This window comes from Capricornis sumatraensis, chromosome 2 (genome assembly GCF_032405125.1).
Source record: "Capricornis sumatraensis isolate serow.1 chromosome 2, serow.2, whole genome shotgun sequence".
Classification (NCBI taxonomy): domain Eukaryota; kingdom Metazoa; phylum Chordata; class Mammalia; order Artiodactyla; family Bovidae; genus Capricornis; species Capricornis sumatraensis.
The window spans coordinates 15,638,763-15,650,978 of record NC_091070.1 but is presented as its reverse complement, the minus strand read 5'-3'; the positions used below and the strand labels follow the sequence as shown (position 1 = coordinate 15,650,978).

General features: G+C 45.9%; 1 protein-coding gene across 1 annotated transcript in view; it reads left to right on the top strand.

Moving 5' to 3' along the window:
* Positions 1 to 3,956: 3,956 nt before the first annotated feature.
* IFT43 (intraflagellar transport 43) overlaps positions 3,957 to 12,216 on the top strand; it is a 110,497-nt gene continuing 102,237 nt past the window's right edge. Inside the window, exons 1-2 of the mRNA XM_068965733.1 lie at positions 3,957 to 4,010; positions 6,882 to 6,974. Coding sequence (XP_068821834.1) covers positions 3,957 to 4,010; positions 6,882 to 6,974 — 147 coding nt within the window. The remainder of the gene's footprint in view (positions 4,011 to 6,881; positions 6,975 to 12,216) is intronic.

Genomic DNA, 12,216 nt, shown 5'->3' with positions numbered 1-12,216 from the left:
GAGCAGGAGGGCTGGGAGGCGGAGGGGCGGGAGGCTGGGGGGGAGCTGGAGGGGAGGGCTGGGGGCGGGGGGAGCTGAAGAGAGGGCTGTTGGGGGGGGGGAGTCTGCGGGGGTGGTTGGGGAGGTGTGTGATGCCGGGAACCTGGGGAGAAGGGCTCGAAAGAGGGCGAGGAGGAACAAGACGGGGTGCCCTGGGGAACAGCCTCTCTCTCTCTCCGGGCCCCACGTGCGCACACGGGCACCTCTCCCTTCCCCGAGCCCCGCTCCGCCGTCGCTCTCGCAGAAATGTCCTCCAGATGTGCGCGGCCTCCCTCCCCGGCCGAGGGCTCCGCGGGGAGCTGCGCCAGCCAGTGCGGAGTCAGCAGTTGGCCCGAGCCCATTTCCCAGATGGGTGAGGGGAGGGTTGTTGTTTTTTTTTTCCCCTCCGCTTTCATTCCTTCTCTCAGCCTACATTTCTAGGTCTTTTCTCACCATAAGTTTCAGAAGGGCAAACCACAATGCCCGCGCCCTTTCCACCCCACTGCCCACTCACCCCTCCACCACCCCACCCCGCTCCGACACGGGATAATCTCTGAATTGATCGCTTTCCAGGGAATCGGTGCTGCTCCCCGCCACCCGATCCCACTTCGCCTTCCTGACCCTGGATCCCAGGACATTAACGGAAAGGACGTTCTCTGCATCCCCAGGGCTGTGGTTGATCAGCTTAAGTTGAGGAAATAGAGACACAGACCTGTTTAAGAGGCTTCACTGCTTGTGAGTGGTGGAGGTGATATTTAACACGGGCTCTCTGGTTTGGGAAGACATTTATTTGCATAAGAAATGAGGGATCCTAGGTGTAAAAAGGTTAAAGTAACTTGCGTTTGAATTACTTTTAGGTCATATAATCAGGGGGAGTCAACACTGAGATTGGGACACAGGAGGTCTATTGCCAATATCTATGCACTTAAATGTGCTGTGTGTAGTCGCTCAGTCCTTTCCAACTCCTTGTGACCCCGTGGACTGTAGCCCACGAGGCTCCTCCGTCCATGGGGATTCTCCAGGCAAGAATACTGGAGTGGGCTGCCCTGCCCTCCTCCAGTGCACTTAAATATTATGCTCTATTTCCTCTGGAATTCAGCTATCATTTGAAAAATATTTTTGACACCTACTATATGCCAGGCACTGTTCTAGGCTCTACGGAGGCAGCAGTGAACAAAACCAACCAAATCATTCCCTTAAGGACTCTACATTCTAGAAGTGGAGGTAGGACCATAGGGAAGGCAATAACTGAATTAAAATATGTAAATAATGTGGTGTGATAAAAGGTAAGTGCCATGGTGGAAAATAAACCAGAGAAGACAGAGTGCCCAGGTTGAGGGGATGTTGCAATTTAAAATCAGAGAAGGCCTTACTGAGACCTTTAAATACTTGCAAAATGGGAGGGAAAATTATTAAAGTTATATCCTTCTGGATACCACCTCTACCAATCAGAGTCTACAGGGCAGGGCCCTGACACATGTGTTTTTTAACACACTTCACAGGTGATTCAGGTGCTCTGCAAGGTTTGGAAGCCACTATTCTAGGGCTTCTTTCTGCCTAGAGTGAGCATCTTTTGCTTTCAGGAATTTGGGGAAGAAGTGGGAGTGAAGGTTTGGAAGTGGTGGTGGTGTGGCTATAAAAAGTGAAAAGAAAATAGAAATGGAGTCGGTATTGCTAAAAGAGCTCTCTAAAATGGAACCAGAAGGCCATTAAGGAAGTATGAAGTATGCGAGTCTCAGCCTGGGTAAAACCTAACCTTCTGTCCACTGACTGTGCTAATGAAGGCATCCAGAAGATCTGCCAGAAATTCAAGATCCTTATCAGACCCCTATCTTATAATAACTTGTGAAATCCTGTCTACTTATCAGTTGTTTTTTGGTCGCTCAGTTCTGTCCGACTCTTTGCGACCCCATGGACTACAGCACACCAGGCTTCCCTGTCCTTTACTACCTCCTGGAGCTTGCTCAAACTCATGTCCATTGAGTCGGTGTCCAACCATCTCAACCTCTTTTGGCCCCTGTTCCTCCTGCCCTCAATCTTTCCCAGCATCAGGGTTTTTTCCAATGAATCGGTTCTTCGCATCAGACCCTTACTCTAAAACAACTCTTGATTCCTTAAAGACAAATATTTCCTTTCTTGCATCAGAGAACAGCCTTATGGCCTTTGCCTTTGTGATCTCCTTTCTGTTCCTCTTTCCTAGAACACTCTTGATTTTTACCAGAATCTGTGTCTCCTGAATTGCAATTTTCAGACCCCCACCCCCTCAATAAAACTCTTTATTCTTTGCAGCCTCCATATTGATTACTGTTTGACGGCAATTACAAGAAATGGGGAAATCCTAAGATTAATCCCTTCTTCCTCATCTGGCACCAAGGAAGAAGGGAACAAGGGCTTCACTGAAGCCTATATTTCATCCATCTTGGATCTTTGGCAGTGAATGTTTATTCAGGTTAAAATCTAACAAGGTATTACTCTCAATGAGAATCAGAACTCATGAGTAAAAGGTTTTAGGGGTAATCTCTAAGAGTCACTACAAGGGAGGAAGCTGAGAAAGTTCTACAGGGCTACACAGGTAGGTATCAGCTGAGCTAGGATGAAGTTTCAATTCTTCTGACATCCAGACAGTACTGCTGCTGTCACGGGCATGCTAGCACATAGCCCTACCCAGTGAACATGTGGATAAATGATTGGACCTAATCATTTATTAGGGATTGAAGAAATCCTACATTCCAGTTTTAGGGTTGGTAATCCCTCTTACACGTCTTTGCTTTTGAGAAGCCATCTAAAGCCTTATGCCTAGGATGATGCTGGGGACACTTCACTTTCAGGGCCATGAACTCAAGTTCTGGGGTCCCAGCTGGCAGTCTCCAGTACCAAGGATTGGTCAGTGTTATTGAATTAGGGAACCTTATATGTAGAGTCAATGAAGACTCAACTCAATAGTCCCATTAGGCTGGGAATTTGGGGACCATCTTCCTCTACTGGCCCAGGAGACTGGCTGGCACCCAGTAATACACGCCAGAGAAAAACACCAGTAAGACCTGGGGTCAGAAAAGCATGTGGCTCTTCTGCTTAATACTCAGGTGGTTTTCCTCAAGGTACTGTTCTGCACCTCACTGTCTTCAATTGTTGGATAGAAATACTACTTTTGCTCACTTCATGGGGGCTTGGAGGGGTTATTTGTACTTTTGATAGTTATATTTGATGTGTTGGTTTAACTGCTCTGTCAACTTCTTGAAGGCAGAAATTAGGTATATTGCACTTCTCATTATAAGTCATTTATTAGCACCTCACCCTCAGGGTGTGTCAGTCCAATGGAGATAGTATAACTTATCTTGTCTCCGACAAAGTTGTTATGCATTTTCCATGCACTAATAACTGTGAAGTTCCTCTGTACATTGACAAGAGCTATACACATGAAAAGGATAAGAATAATTACTACTATTAATAGTAGTGCTTTGCACTTTACAACTTACCTATTTGAACAGAGGCCCTGATGCTGGGAAAGATTGAAGGCGGGAGGAGAAGGGGAAGACAGAGGATGAGATGGTTGGATGCAATCACCGACTCAGTGAGTCTGAGTAAACTCTGGGAATTGGTGATGGACAGGGAGGCCTGGTGTGCTGTGCAGTCCATGGGGTCGCAAAGAGTAGGACACGACTGAGTGACTGAACTGAACAGAGGTAGGCAGTTTCTAAAAACTAAAACTTCACTGTCCCACAGGAGCACCCTCATCAGGATTTAATATGTGGAGATTCCTTCCAAATGTCATAAAAGGTAGGTTTAGGAAAGATTTGGTTTAAATTTGAGGATGGCACGTACACTCCAGGAAACAATGAAGCGGACCCTTTAAGTCTTGGAGTGAAAGGGCGGAGCCGTCGTCAGGGACGCGACTAAGCGTCTGGGTTTCCAGGAAGTGACGTCAGGCAGCCGCAGAGATGGAGGACTTGCTGGACCTAGGCGAGGAGCGGCGTCGCGGCCCGGCCACCTCCGTGAGGACCGACTCGGGGCGGGGATCGGGGCCAAGAATTAGCGGGTGGGGAGGGGCGACCCCGCCGGCCCTGGCTTCCCTGAGCCGCTTCGGCCCAGCCTGTCCCTGGCGCCAGGAGCCAGCAGGCTCTCAGCCTTGCGGGAGAGGAGGCGGCCTCCCTCGCCCCGCCCCTGGGGCAGCGGTGAGCTCCGCTGCTGGCCTAGGGTTTGCTTTCTTTAAAATTCTCAAAGACTGGAAAACAGATCCTGCCCCTGCCGGCCTGTGAGAACGGTGGGAAATTTCCCAGCTTCTCTCCGCTCTCTGGAGCTCCAACTTGCCAACTTCCCAAGGATGGACAGATAGATCTGAGAGTGACTGGAGGTGCCCTGGCGAGGGTCACACTTGCACTCATGCTAGAGCTTTTTCCCTTGGCCATGTCATGCCAGGAGTTGAAGTAAAAACCGTACTGTTTTCAGAGTGGACGAAGGGAAAGGAGTTAGGGAGAGTCTTTCTTTCCACTCACCGCCAGGGGAGATGGGCGTTACCTCAGTTTTAAAGAGCGAGGGCGTGGCCGGAGGCGAGGTGGGGAGCCCACAGGTCAGAGGGAGTGTAAAGCTGTTGCATGGGTTAAAGAAAGTTAACCTCGATTTCCTTATCTCTAGAGTGGAGATTTATGTCTCCTTCAAGGAGGTGAAGATGAAACGAGACGTGCCTGGAAAGCATTTAACACAGCAACTGGCATATGCTGAGGTTAGGGTTAGGGCTGTTGCTTCTGAGGTCGTGATTTACCTAAGGTTATAGCCCTGTGTCGGGAAGACCCCCTGGAGGAGGGCATGGCAACCCACTCCAGAATTCTTGCCTGGAGACTCCCTTGGACAGAGGAGCCTGAATGGCTACAGTCTATAGGGTCTCAAAGAGTCTGGCACAATTGAAGCGGCTTAGCACGTATATATATAGATAACTGAGCTAGATTCAAGACCCAAGTTCGGTGTGTGTCTCTTAATTCCATCACGGCCTCACCAGGCCTTTTTACCTTTAAAATTACTGAAGATCAGGGTCACAAAAGATTGGCCCACAAGTCTTTAGTTTCTGCTGTGGAATCTCTCCATGTCTTGAAGTGCCCTAGTAACATCGGATAGCCTCCAAATTGCTAGAGAGGAGATATGAGGAATGGGAGCAAATTGTTCTAGAAAGAAGCAGGTTGCTTGACTGACCAAGGAGAATATTATGTCATCAGGCCTTTCTTGATATGTGTACTTTTTTTAGTACTGGGAGAAAATGAGTGTAGTTACTCATTTACTCTTTAAACAAATATTTACTGAGCTCCTTCTGTGTATCAGGCATTGATTGTCCTAGGTGTTAGAAATATAACAGTGAAAAGAAAAACTAAGCCCCTGCCCTCATGGGGCTTATGTTTCAATGGAGGAAGATGGGCAATAAAGAGACCATACATTTAAAATATATAAAACCAGGTAGTAATGTAGTTTCTCTACCAGTCATTCCTATGGATTTATACAGCGTCTTCCAAAAGTTTAAAACCTTAAAATGCTTGACAAATATGCTAGAGAAACCATCTATAAACAGTAGAGACAAGATCCTTGAAGTTTTGTTTGACCACAGTCACTCCGTGTAATATGCCCTATTCAGATACCCAATGTTATCATATATGGGAAAGGGCAGCCACAGGTGAAGGAGTAGAATTGTCTACCTTGGGAAGAAAATGAGCTGCTTATTGTCTGAATACTGTTTCTGTCATTCCTGAAATCTAAATGATTAATTAGAATTTCATGTGTAAACACTACATAATGGTTTTTTTTGCAGCTCTCATGTAACTTCTCTCAATTTATTGAACATCTTAGAACATCTTAGAACTGAAATTCCAGCAGGTCACAGAAAAAGCCTTCAGAATTTGAAGGCAGAAGATTTTGCTCTTATGCTTATCTGCCACTTTATTGCTTTCCTGGGTCTCAATTACATCATTTGTAAAATGGCCTCAGTCCGAGCCCCTGTTATTGTGAAATCAAATGAAGCTACATCAGATGAGATCTAAAAATGCTTACAGTAATGCTGTTTTTTGTTTTTTTTTTTAAGAACAAGAAAAGAAAAATATAAACATTTCAACACCCTCCAGTCTGCCCAAATAATGTTTGTATGTGCTGGGAGACATTGGAGACACAGATGGAGCCCTCCACCCTAGGAGGGCTTTGGGAAACACCTGCAGATGGGTCCTTTGATGACTCAGAATTTGAAGTGTTCTGATTCCCAAAGCTGATGTCTCAGAAAATTCTTATAAGAGCTTTCCTTTAATGTCTGTAAGTGCAAACCCAATTAGCATATACGTCAAAGGAAATGCTATCTGTATTTCTCTGGTTTCAGTTTCCATGGAATTTCTTCCCCCACCAAACGCCTTTTTGATAACTATTTTCATGCCAAGCTGCAACTTTGAAGTTAGGCCCTCCTGAAATCCCACATCAGGACATGGGAGCCTTGACCATACTCTGCCTGAGCTGTGGCATGAGCTCCCTGTCCCTTCTAGAGGAAGTTCTAGCTGCATTTCTTTGGCTAGAATAGTTCTATGGCCATTAAAAGAAAACATTGTAATCAACGCATGAATTTCCTATCCTACCATATAGAACTGACTTTGGGTACTTTGTTTGAAGGGTTTGGAGCATTTTCTAAGTGATCAATGCATGGGTTTCTTGCCCTACCACATAGAACTGACCTTGGGCACTTTTGTTTGAAGGGTTTGGCGCATTTTCTAAGTTCACGTTGCTCAAATCCTATCCACCCCATGTCATCAGAAATCCAGTCCTTGCTTACCTTGGCAGAATTGTCTTCCTCATAGTGGCTCAGAGATGTTTGAGTCAGCAGCACCCCTCATCTCTCCTTACAGGGGGCCAAGATGGGGCGCCGAGCTCAACAGGAGTCTGCCCAAGCCGAAAATCATCTCAGTGGCAAGAATTCCTCTTCAACTCTGACTGCAGAGGTGGGTGTTAAAAAAATTCTGAAAAATTTTTCAGCTCTTACCAGTTGGCGATTACTCAATGAGCAAGGATTTGGCCTTTCATATTATTATTATTATTTTCTTTTTCTTTAATGTCAGCCTTCCTCCTATCTTGATTTGGGAATTCCCTTCCCCAGCCTTTGTCTTATTAGCAAGAAATGAAAGAGTAACTGATTTCTTTTGATGCCAGAGTAGTTTCTCTGCATTGCTTTATATTCCCAGTGAAGAAGTTTTGTACGTTAACTGAAGCAAGGGACTGGGAGCTTTCAAAATCCAGCCAAAATCCAGGTTTTTATTCCTGCCAGATAAAAGCCAGTGAGGCATGCTGGTGACGTAAAGTTGAATTACACAACTGGACGTTTTGTTCTCAGTGGTGACCTGCGCTTTCTACAGTTTTCAGGCAGGAAGGGAACCCGTACTGGTACTGGCCTTGCTTTCTTGGAAGCTTTTCCAAGTGGCCTGGAATCGTGGGAATTTATCCAGCTTCTCCGTGGAGGGTGGGTAATCTTGATGAGCAATGCTTTTGGTGCCAGAGCACTATTTTTGGCAGTTTACTCAGGACTTCTTTTCACCCTCCTCTTCCCTGTTTGAAGAAACTTCTGCCCTTTTCTAGAGCTGGCTTCAGGGTAATTCTTACTGTCAGCTTTTCCTCACTTCTCCAGGGTGACTTAGGGCTCGTACTTCTCAATTGCCATAGTACCTGTTAGAGAACTACTCACAGTAGGCCCTCGTTTTCCGTTTATGTGTCTGGCCCACTAGAGGGTGAGTTTCTGGACAACAGGCAACATGGCTACTCAGTTGCCCAGCTCATTAGCCTGCAGTGGGTTTATGAGGGCAGCTCTGCTGGGAGGCCTGATGGACCAGGTAGGTACGTGAGCACAGCATGCTGGGGACAAGACAGACACACTTGACTTACATATCACATAAGTAGGAATATCCTTCGCTTTCATCAGAAATAAGTTCTCTACCATGCTTTCAAGTGCTCCACATGGGCCTTTCAGTTTCTCTTCTATTTTCTCACTGATTATAGAAATGTGGGTACAGAGAAGCAGTTTCCCTCTCAGATAACAATTGTTTGTTGTTGTTTAGTTGCAAGATTGTGTCCAACTCTTTGCAATCCCATGGACTGTAGCCTACCGGGCTCTTCTGTTCATGGTATTTCCCAGGCAAGAATACTGAAGTGGGTTGCCATTTCCTTCTCCAAGGGATGTTCTCAACCCAGGAATTGAACCTGCCTCTCCTGCATTGGCAGGCAAATTCTTTAGCACTGAGCCACCCAGGTGACCCCAGATAACAACCACGCCAACACAGAAAAAGTGGCTGCCGACCCTTGGCCTCCTGGTCTGAAGTCAGTAGGGAGAGGTTGGGGAGGGACTCTGGAGGCCACATGTAACCACACCTGGGGTAACCACTACCTGGTCACAGCTGCTGAGGTCCGGAGAATATAGGTCCTGTACTGCCAGCTCTGCTGATTTTCCAACAGACTCTGGCAGTCTGAAATTTTATGTAAAAGCAACACATTTTTAGAGATCAGTGACTAATTGTAAAAATTAAATCACTATATGGGCTATATTAGGCCTGAGGGTTGTCAGTTTGTGACTTTGACCATGAAAGTGAAAGTGAAGTCCTTCAGTCGTGTCCGACTCTTTGCAACCCCGTGGACAGTAGCCTGCACCAGGCTCCTCCATCTGTGGGATTTTCTAGGCAAGACTACTGGAGTGGGTTGCCATTTCCTTCTCCAGGGAATCTTCCCGACCCAGGGATCGAACCCAGGTCTCCCGCATTGTAGACAGACGCTTTACCATCTGAACCACCAGGGAAGTCACAAGGAAAGGAAGTGCCTCCTTTATAGAGCTTATTGGATTAGCCAAAAAGTTCATTTGGATTTTTCTATAAGAGTGCACGGAAAACCTCAAATGAAGTTTTTGGCCAACCCACTGTATTGTATTCTAATTGTTTCTGTTCTTGGCTCCCTCAGAAGATGTTCCCTTTTGGAAGGTGAGGGGTGTTTAAATAAAAAAAATTTTTTTCTTTGGCCATGCTGCATTGGCATTTGGGATTTTAGTTTCCAGACCAGGGATCGAACCTGTGCCTCCTGCCGTGGAGTCACAGAGTCCAGTCACCATTGGACCACCAAGGAAGTCCCTATCCCCTTTGTTTATCACAGTGCCTGGCACAGAGCAGACATGCAGAGGGTGCGGGGGGTGAAGTTCATAGTGTGTGATGAGGGCCCTTGGAAGCTAAAGAAGAGTGTTACAGGGTTGGGGTGGCAGATAGTGGCACATTGGAGGCATAGTGAAAGGGGTACAATGGAGGGGAGACAGTGAAAGGAGAGATACCAGACCCAACCCAGGATCTCAAGGAGCTTGAACTGCAGTGGTGTATGTCTGTGAAGAGAAGATGAGCCAGCCAGTGACCAGGGTAATGGACATCTGTTCTTGGCCCTTGGCCACTTTAGCCAGTGGGCCAGGGAAGATCCATCCCACACCCAGATCATTAATTCATTTATTTAACAAGTATTTACTGATGCTTACTGTGTGCCAGGCACTGTTTTAGGGACTTGGCATATTTCAGTGAACAAGAGACAAATCCCATACAGTAATGGAACTTACATTTGCATGATCACTGGCAGTCACGAAGGCTAATTACAAGCCAATCCCATTGTGAAGGAGGTTATAGCCACCTTAAGTGGCGAAGTGAGTGAGCCCAAGATGGGCCGAGATGTCCTGATGGCCTTGAAGTCCTTTGTGGCCCCCACCCCGGATCAGCTTCCAGGCTGGGGTCACTAGGCAGGTTTACCCACTTCCCTTCCCCTTAGCTCAGGTGAGAGTCAGGGCTGTGAGCACCTAACTCCAGAATAATGCACCTATCAGCATGTCAGCCTTTTTGGAATACCTACTTATTTCTACCGAGCCATGTACTCTTTAAAAAAAAAAAAAAATTGTGGGCCTTAGTATTTTTTCTGGGAGAACATGATGAAAAGTCATTCTGTTCTTCACCTACCTGGTGCCTCTGACAGCAAAATGCCAGTAAGAATTCCAGGATTCCTTCTCTCCCTGAGTTAATTGAGGTTTAAAGCAGTGTGGGCAGCCTCCCTCAGGCCAAATGCACACTGTGCTGTGTGGGACTTTTTGACTGATTCTTTCTAAAATTAGATTTCCTAGACTTGTGTGTGTGTGTCCATTTACATTCCAGTTCTGAATATATTACTTGATATATTTATTTTTGTCCTCTCACTGAGTATATTCTAGGATGAAGCTATTCACGAAAACATAAATATGGTACCTGGGGACTGTCAGACATACTGCAATTACTTTAAAAATTTTTTATTTTATTTTATTTTTGGCTGCACTGGGTGTTTGTTGCCGCACACGGGCATTCTCTAGTTGCAGCAAGCAAGGGGCTACTCTGGTTGTAGTATGCAGGCTTCTCATTGCGGTGGCTTCTCCTGTTGCAGAGCACGGGCTCTGGAGCATTCAGGCTTCAGTAGTTGTGACATGTAGGCTCAGTAGTTGTGATCCATGTGCTTAGTTGCCCGGTGGCATGTGGAATCTTCCTGGAGCAGGATTGAATTCCTGTCCCCTGCGTTAGCAGGCAGATTCTTAACCACTGGACTACCAGGGAAGTCCTGGAGTTACTTTAGAGTCATGTAGGAATTAGTTTAAACAAATAATGATTTTTTTACTTTATTAATTTTTCAAAATATTATTTATTTTGCTGCACCTGATCTTAGCTGCAACCTGTCTGAGATCTTTTAGTTATGGCAAGCAAACCTTTAGTTGGGGCATCCAGGCTGTAGTTCCCTGTCCAGGGCTCACATTGGGAGTGTGGAGTCTTAGACACGGGGCCATCAGAGGAATCCCAAATGATGACTTTAAAGTGAGGCGGCAGGTGGGGAGCTTATACAGGAAGTCTGGCCGTGGTCTGCTGAAATAGAGGGAACGCAGGCTTGGCATCAGAAAGACCAGGGCTCGAGCCTGGACTCTGCTAATTGCCTGGATTCTGAACAAACCCACTAAGCTGTCTAATCCTCCGTTTCATTATCTGTCAAACAGTGGTAACAACACCACCAGGTTGATGTGAGGATTAAGTGAGATATGCGTTTAAAAGCACTTTAGTAAACTTAAAGGCACAGAACAAACGTTCATTCATTCAGTGAGTGGTGAATAAGAATATTTGGACAGAGCTTTGCTCTTGTTATTGAAGGGCTGCAGAGAAGGAGGATGTGAGCCTGGTCTCTTTTAGAACTGATTTGGAAGTCTTTCCAAGGGTTGCTACTCATTTATTCACAGGCTGACGAGTAACGATATGAAGCAGGTCTTTTGCTTTCGGGATGCAGTGGGCATTCCTCCCAAAGGGTGGACAAGGACACATGCCGGGGTCCAGCCCTGGTAGATCCAGGGTGATTCGAAGGTGGGGACGGAGTTGGCGTCCTTGGAAATAACTTATTTAATTACAGATAGAGAGGGGTTAGAAAATTAGCAGAGAAAAAGAGGCTGAATAACTTCGTTTACATGGAATACCAATCACCACCTACGTAGGCCACAGGCGTCTTTCCGTTCTCCCGAAGGAGAGGAGGCACTGAGGCCTCCCCGGTCTGATCTTAGAAGCCCAGGCAAAATTAGCAGGCTTGGTGGGTACCCATGCACCAGATGGGAATTCAGCCAGAGAAATGGAGAGCAAGAAAGAAGCGACATGGAGGAATCAGTCTTTCCAGAAACTGATCCGATTTCTTTATTTTTGGGTTTGCTTATATACCTTTTGTTACACATAGGGAGGAATACAGAGTCACGCGGGGGTCAGCAGTTCTGACCTTTATCAAAATCAGGTGCTTTACGTAAAAAAATCTTAGGGGTTTTACATCATCTTCTGGCCATGAGGCCTGCTGACATTTTACGACCCTTTCTTTCTGATAACCAAAAAACTTATTTTTTCCAAGAGTGTTTTTTTCTTAAACCAGGCACCACCCTCCAAATAAAGCTGCATTCCTATAGGGTGAGGGTGTAGTGAGTTACAGTCAAGAAAGGATTTTATTTAACCCAAGGTTAACATGATTAATCTTAACATGATTAATACTTATTTCTCCTATATGCTTAAAGGTTAATACTTATTTCTCCTATATGTTAGTTATATTCATTATAAGGGCAGGAAATATGGAGATTTAGCAGCAAACATCAGCCCAACAAATGAAAACCCTTCACCAATGTTCCCCTTAAGATCTATT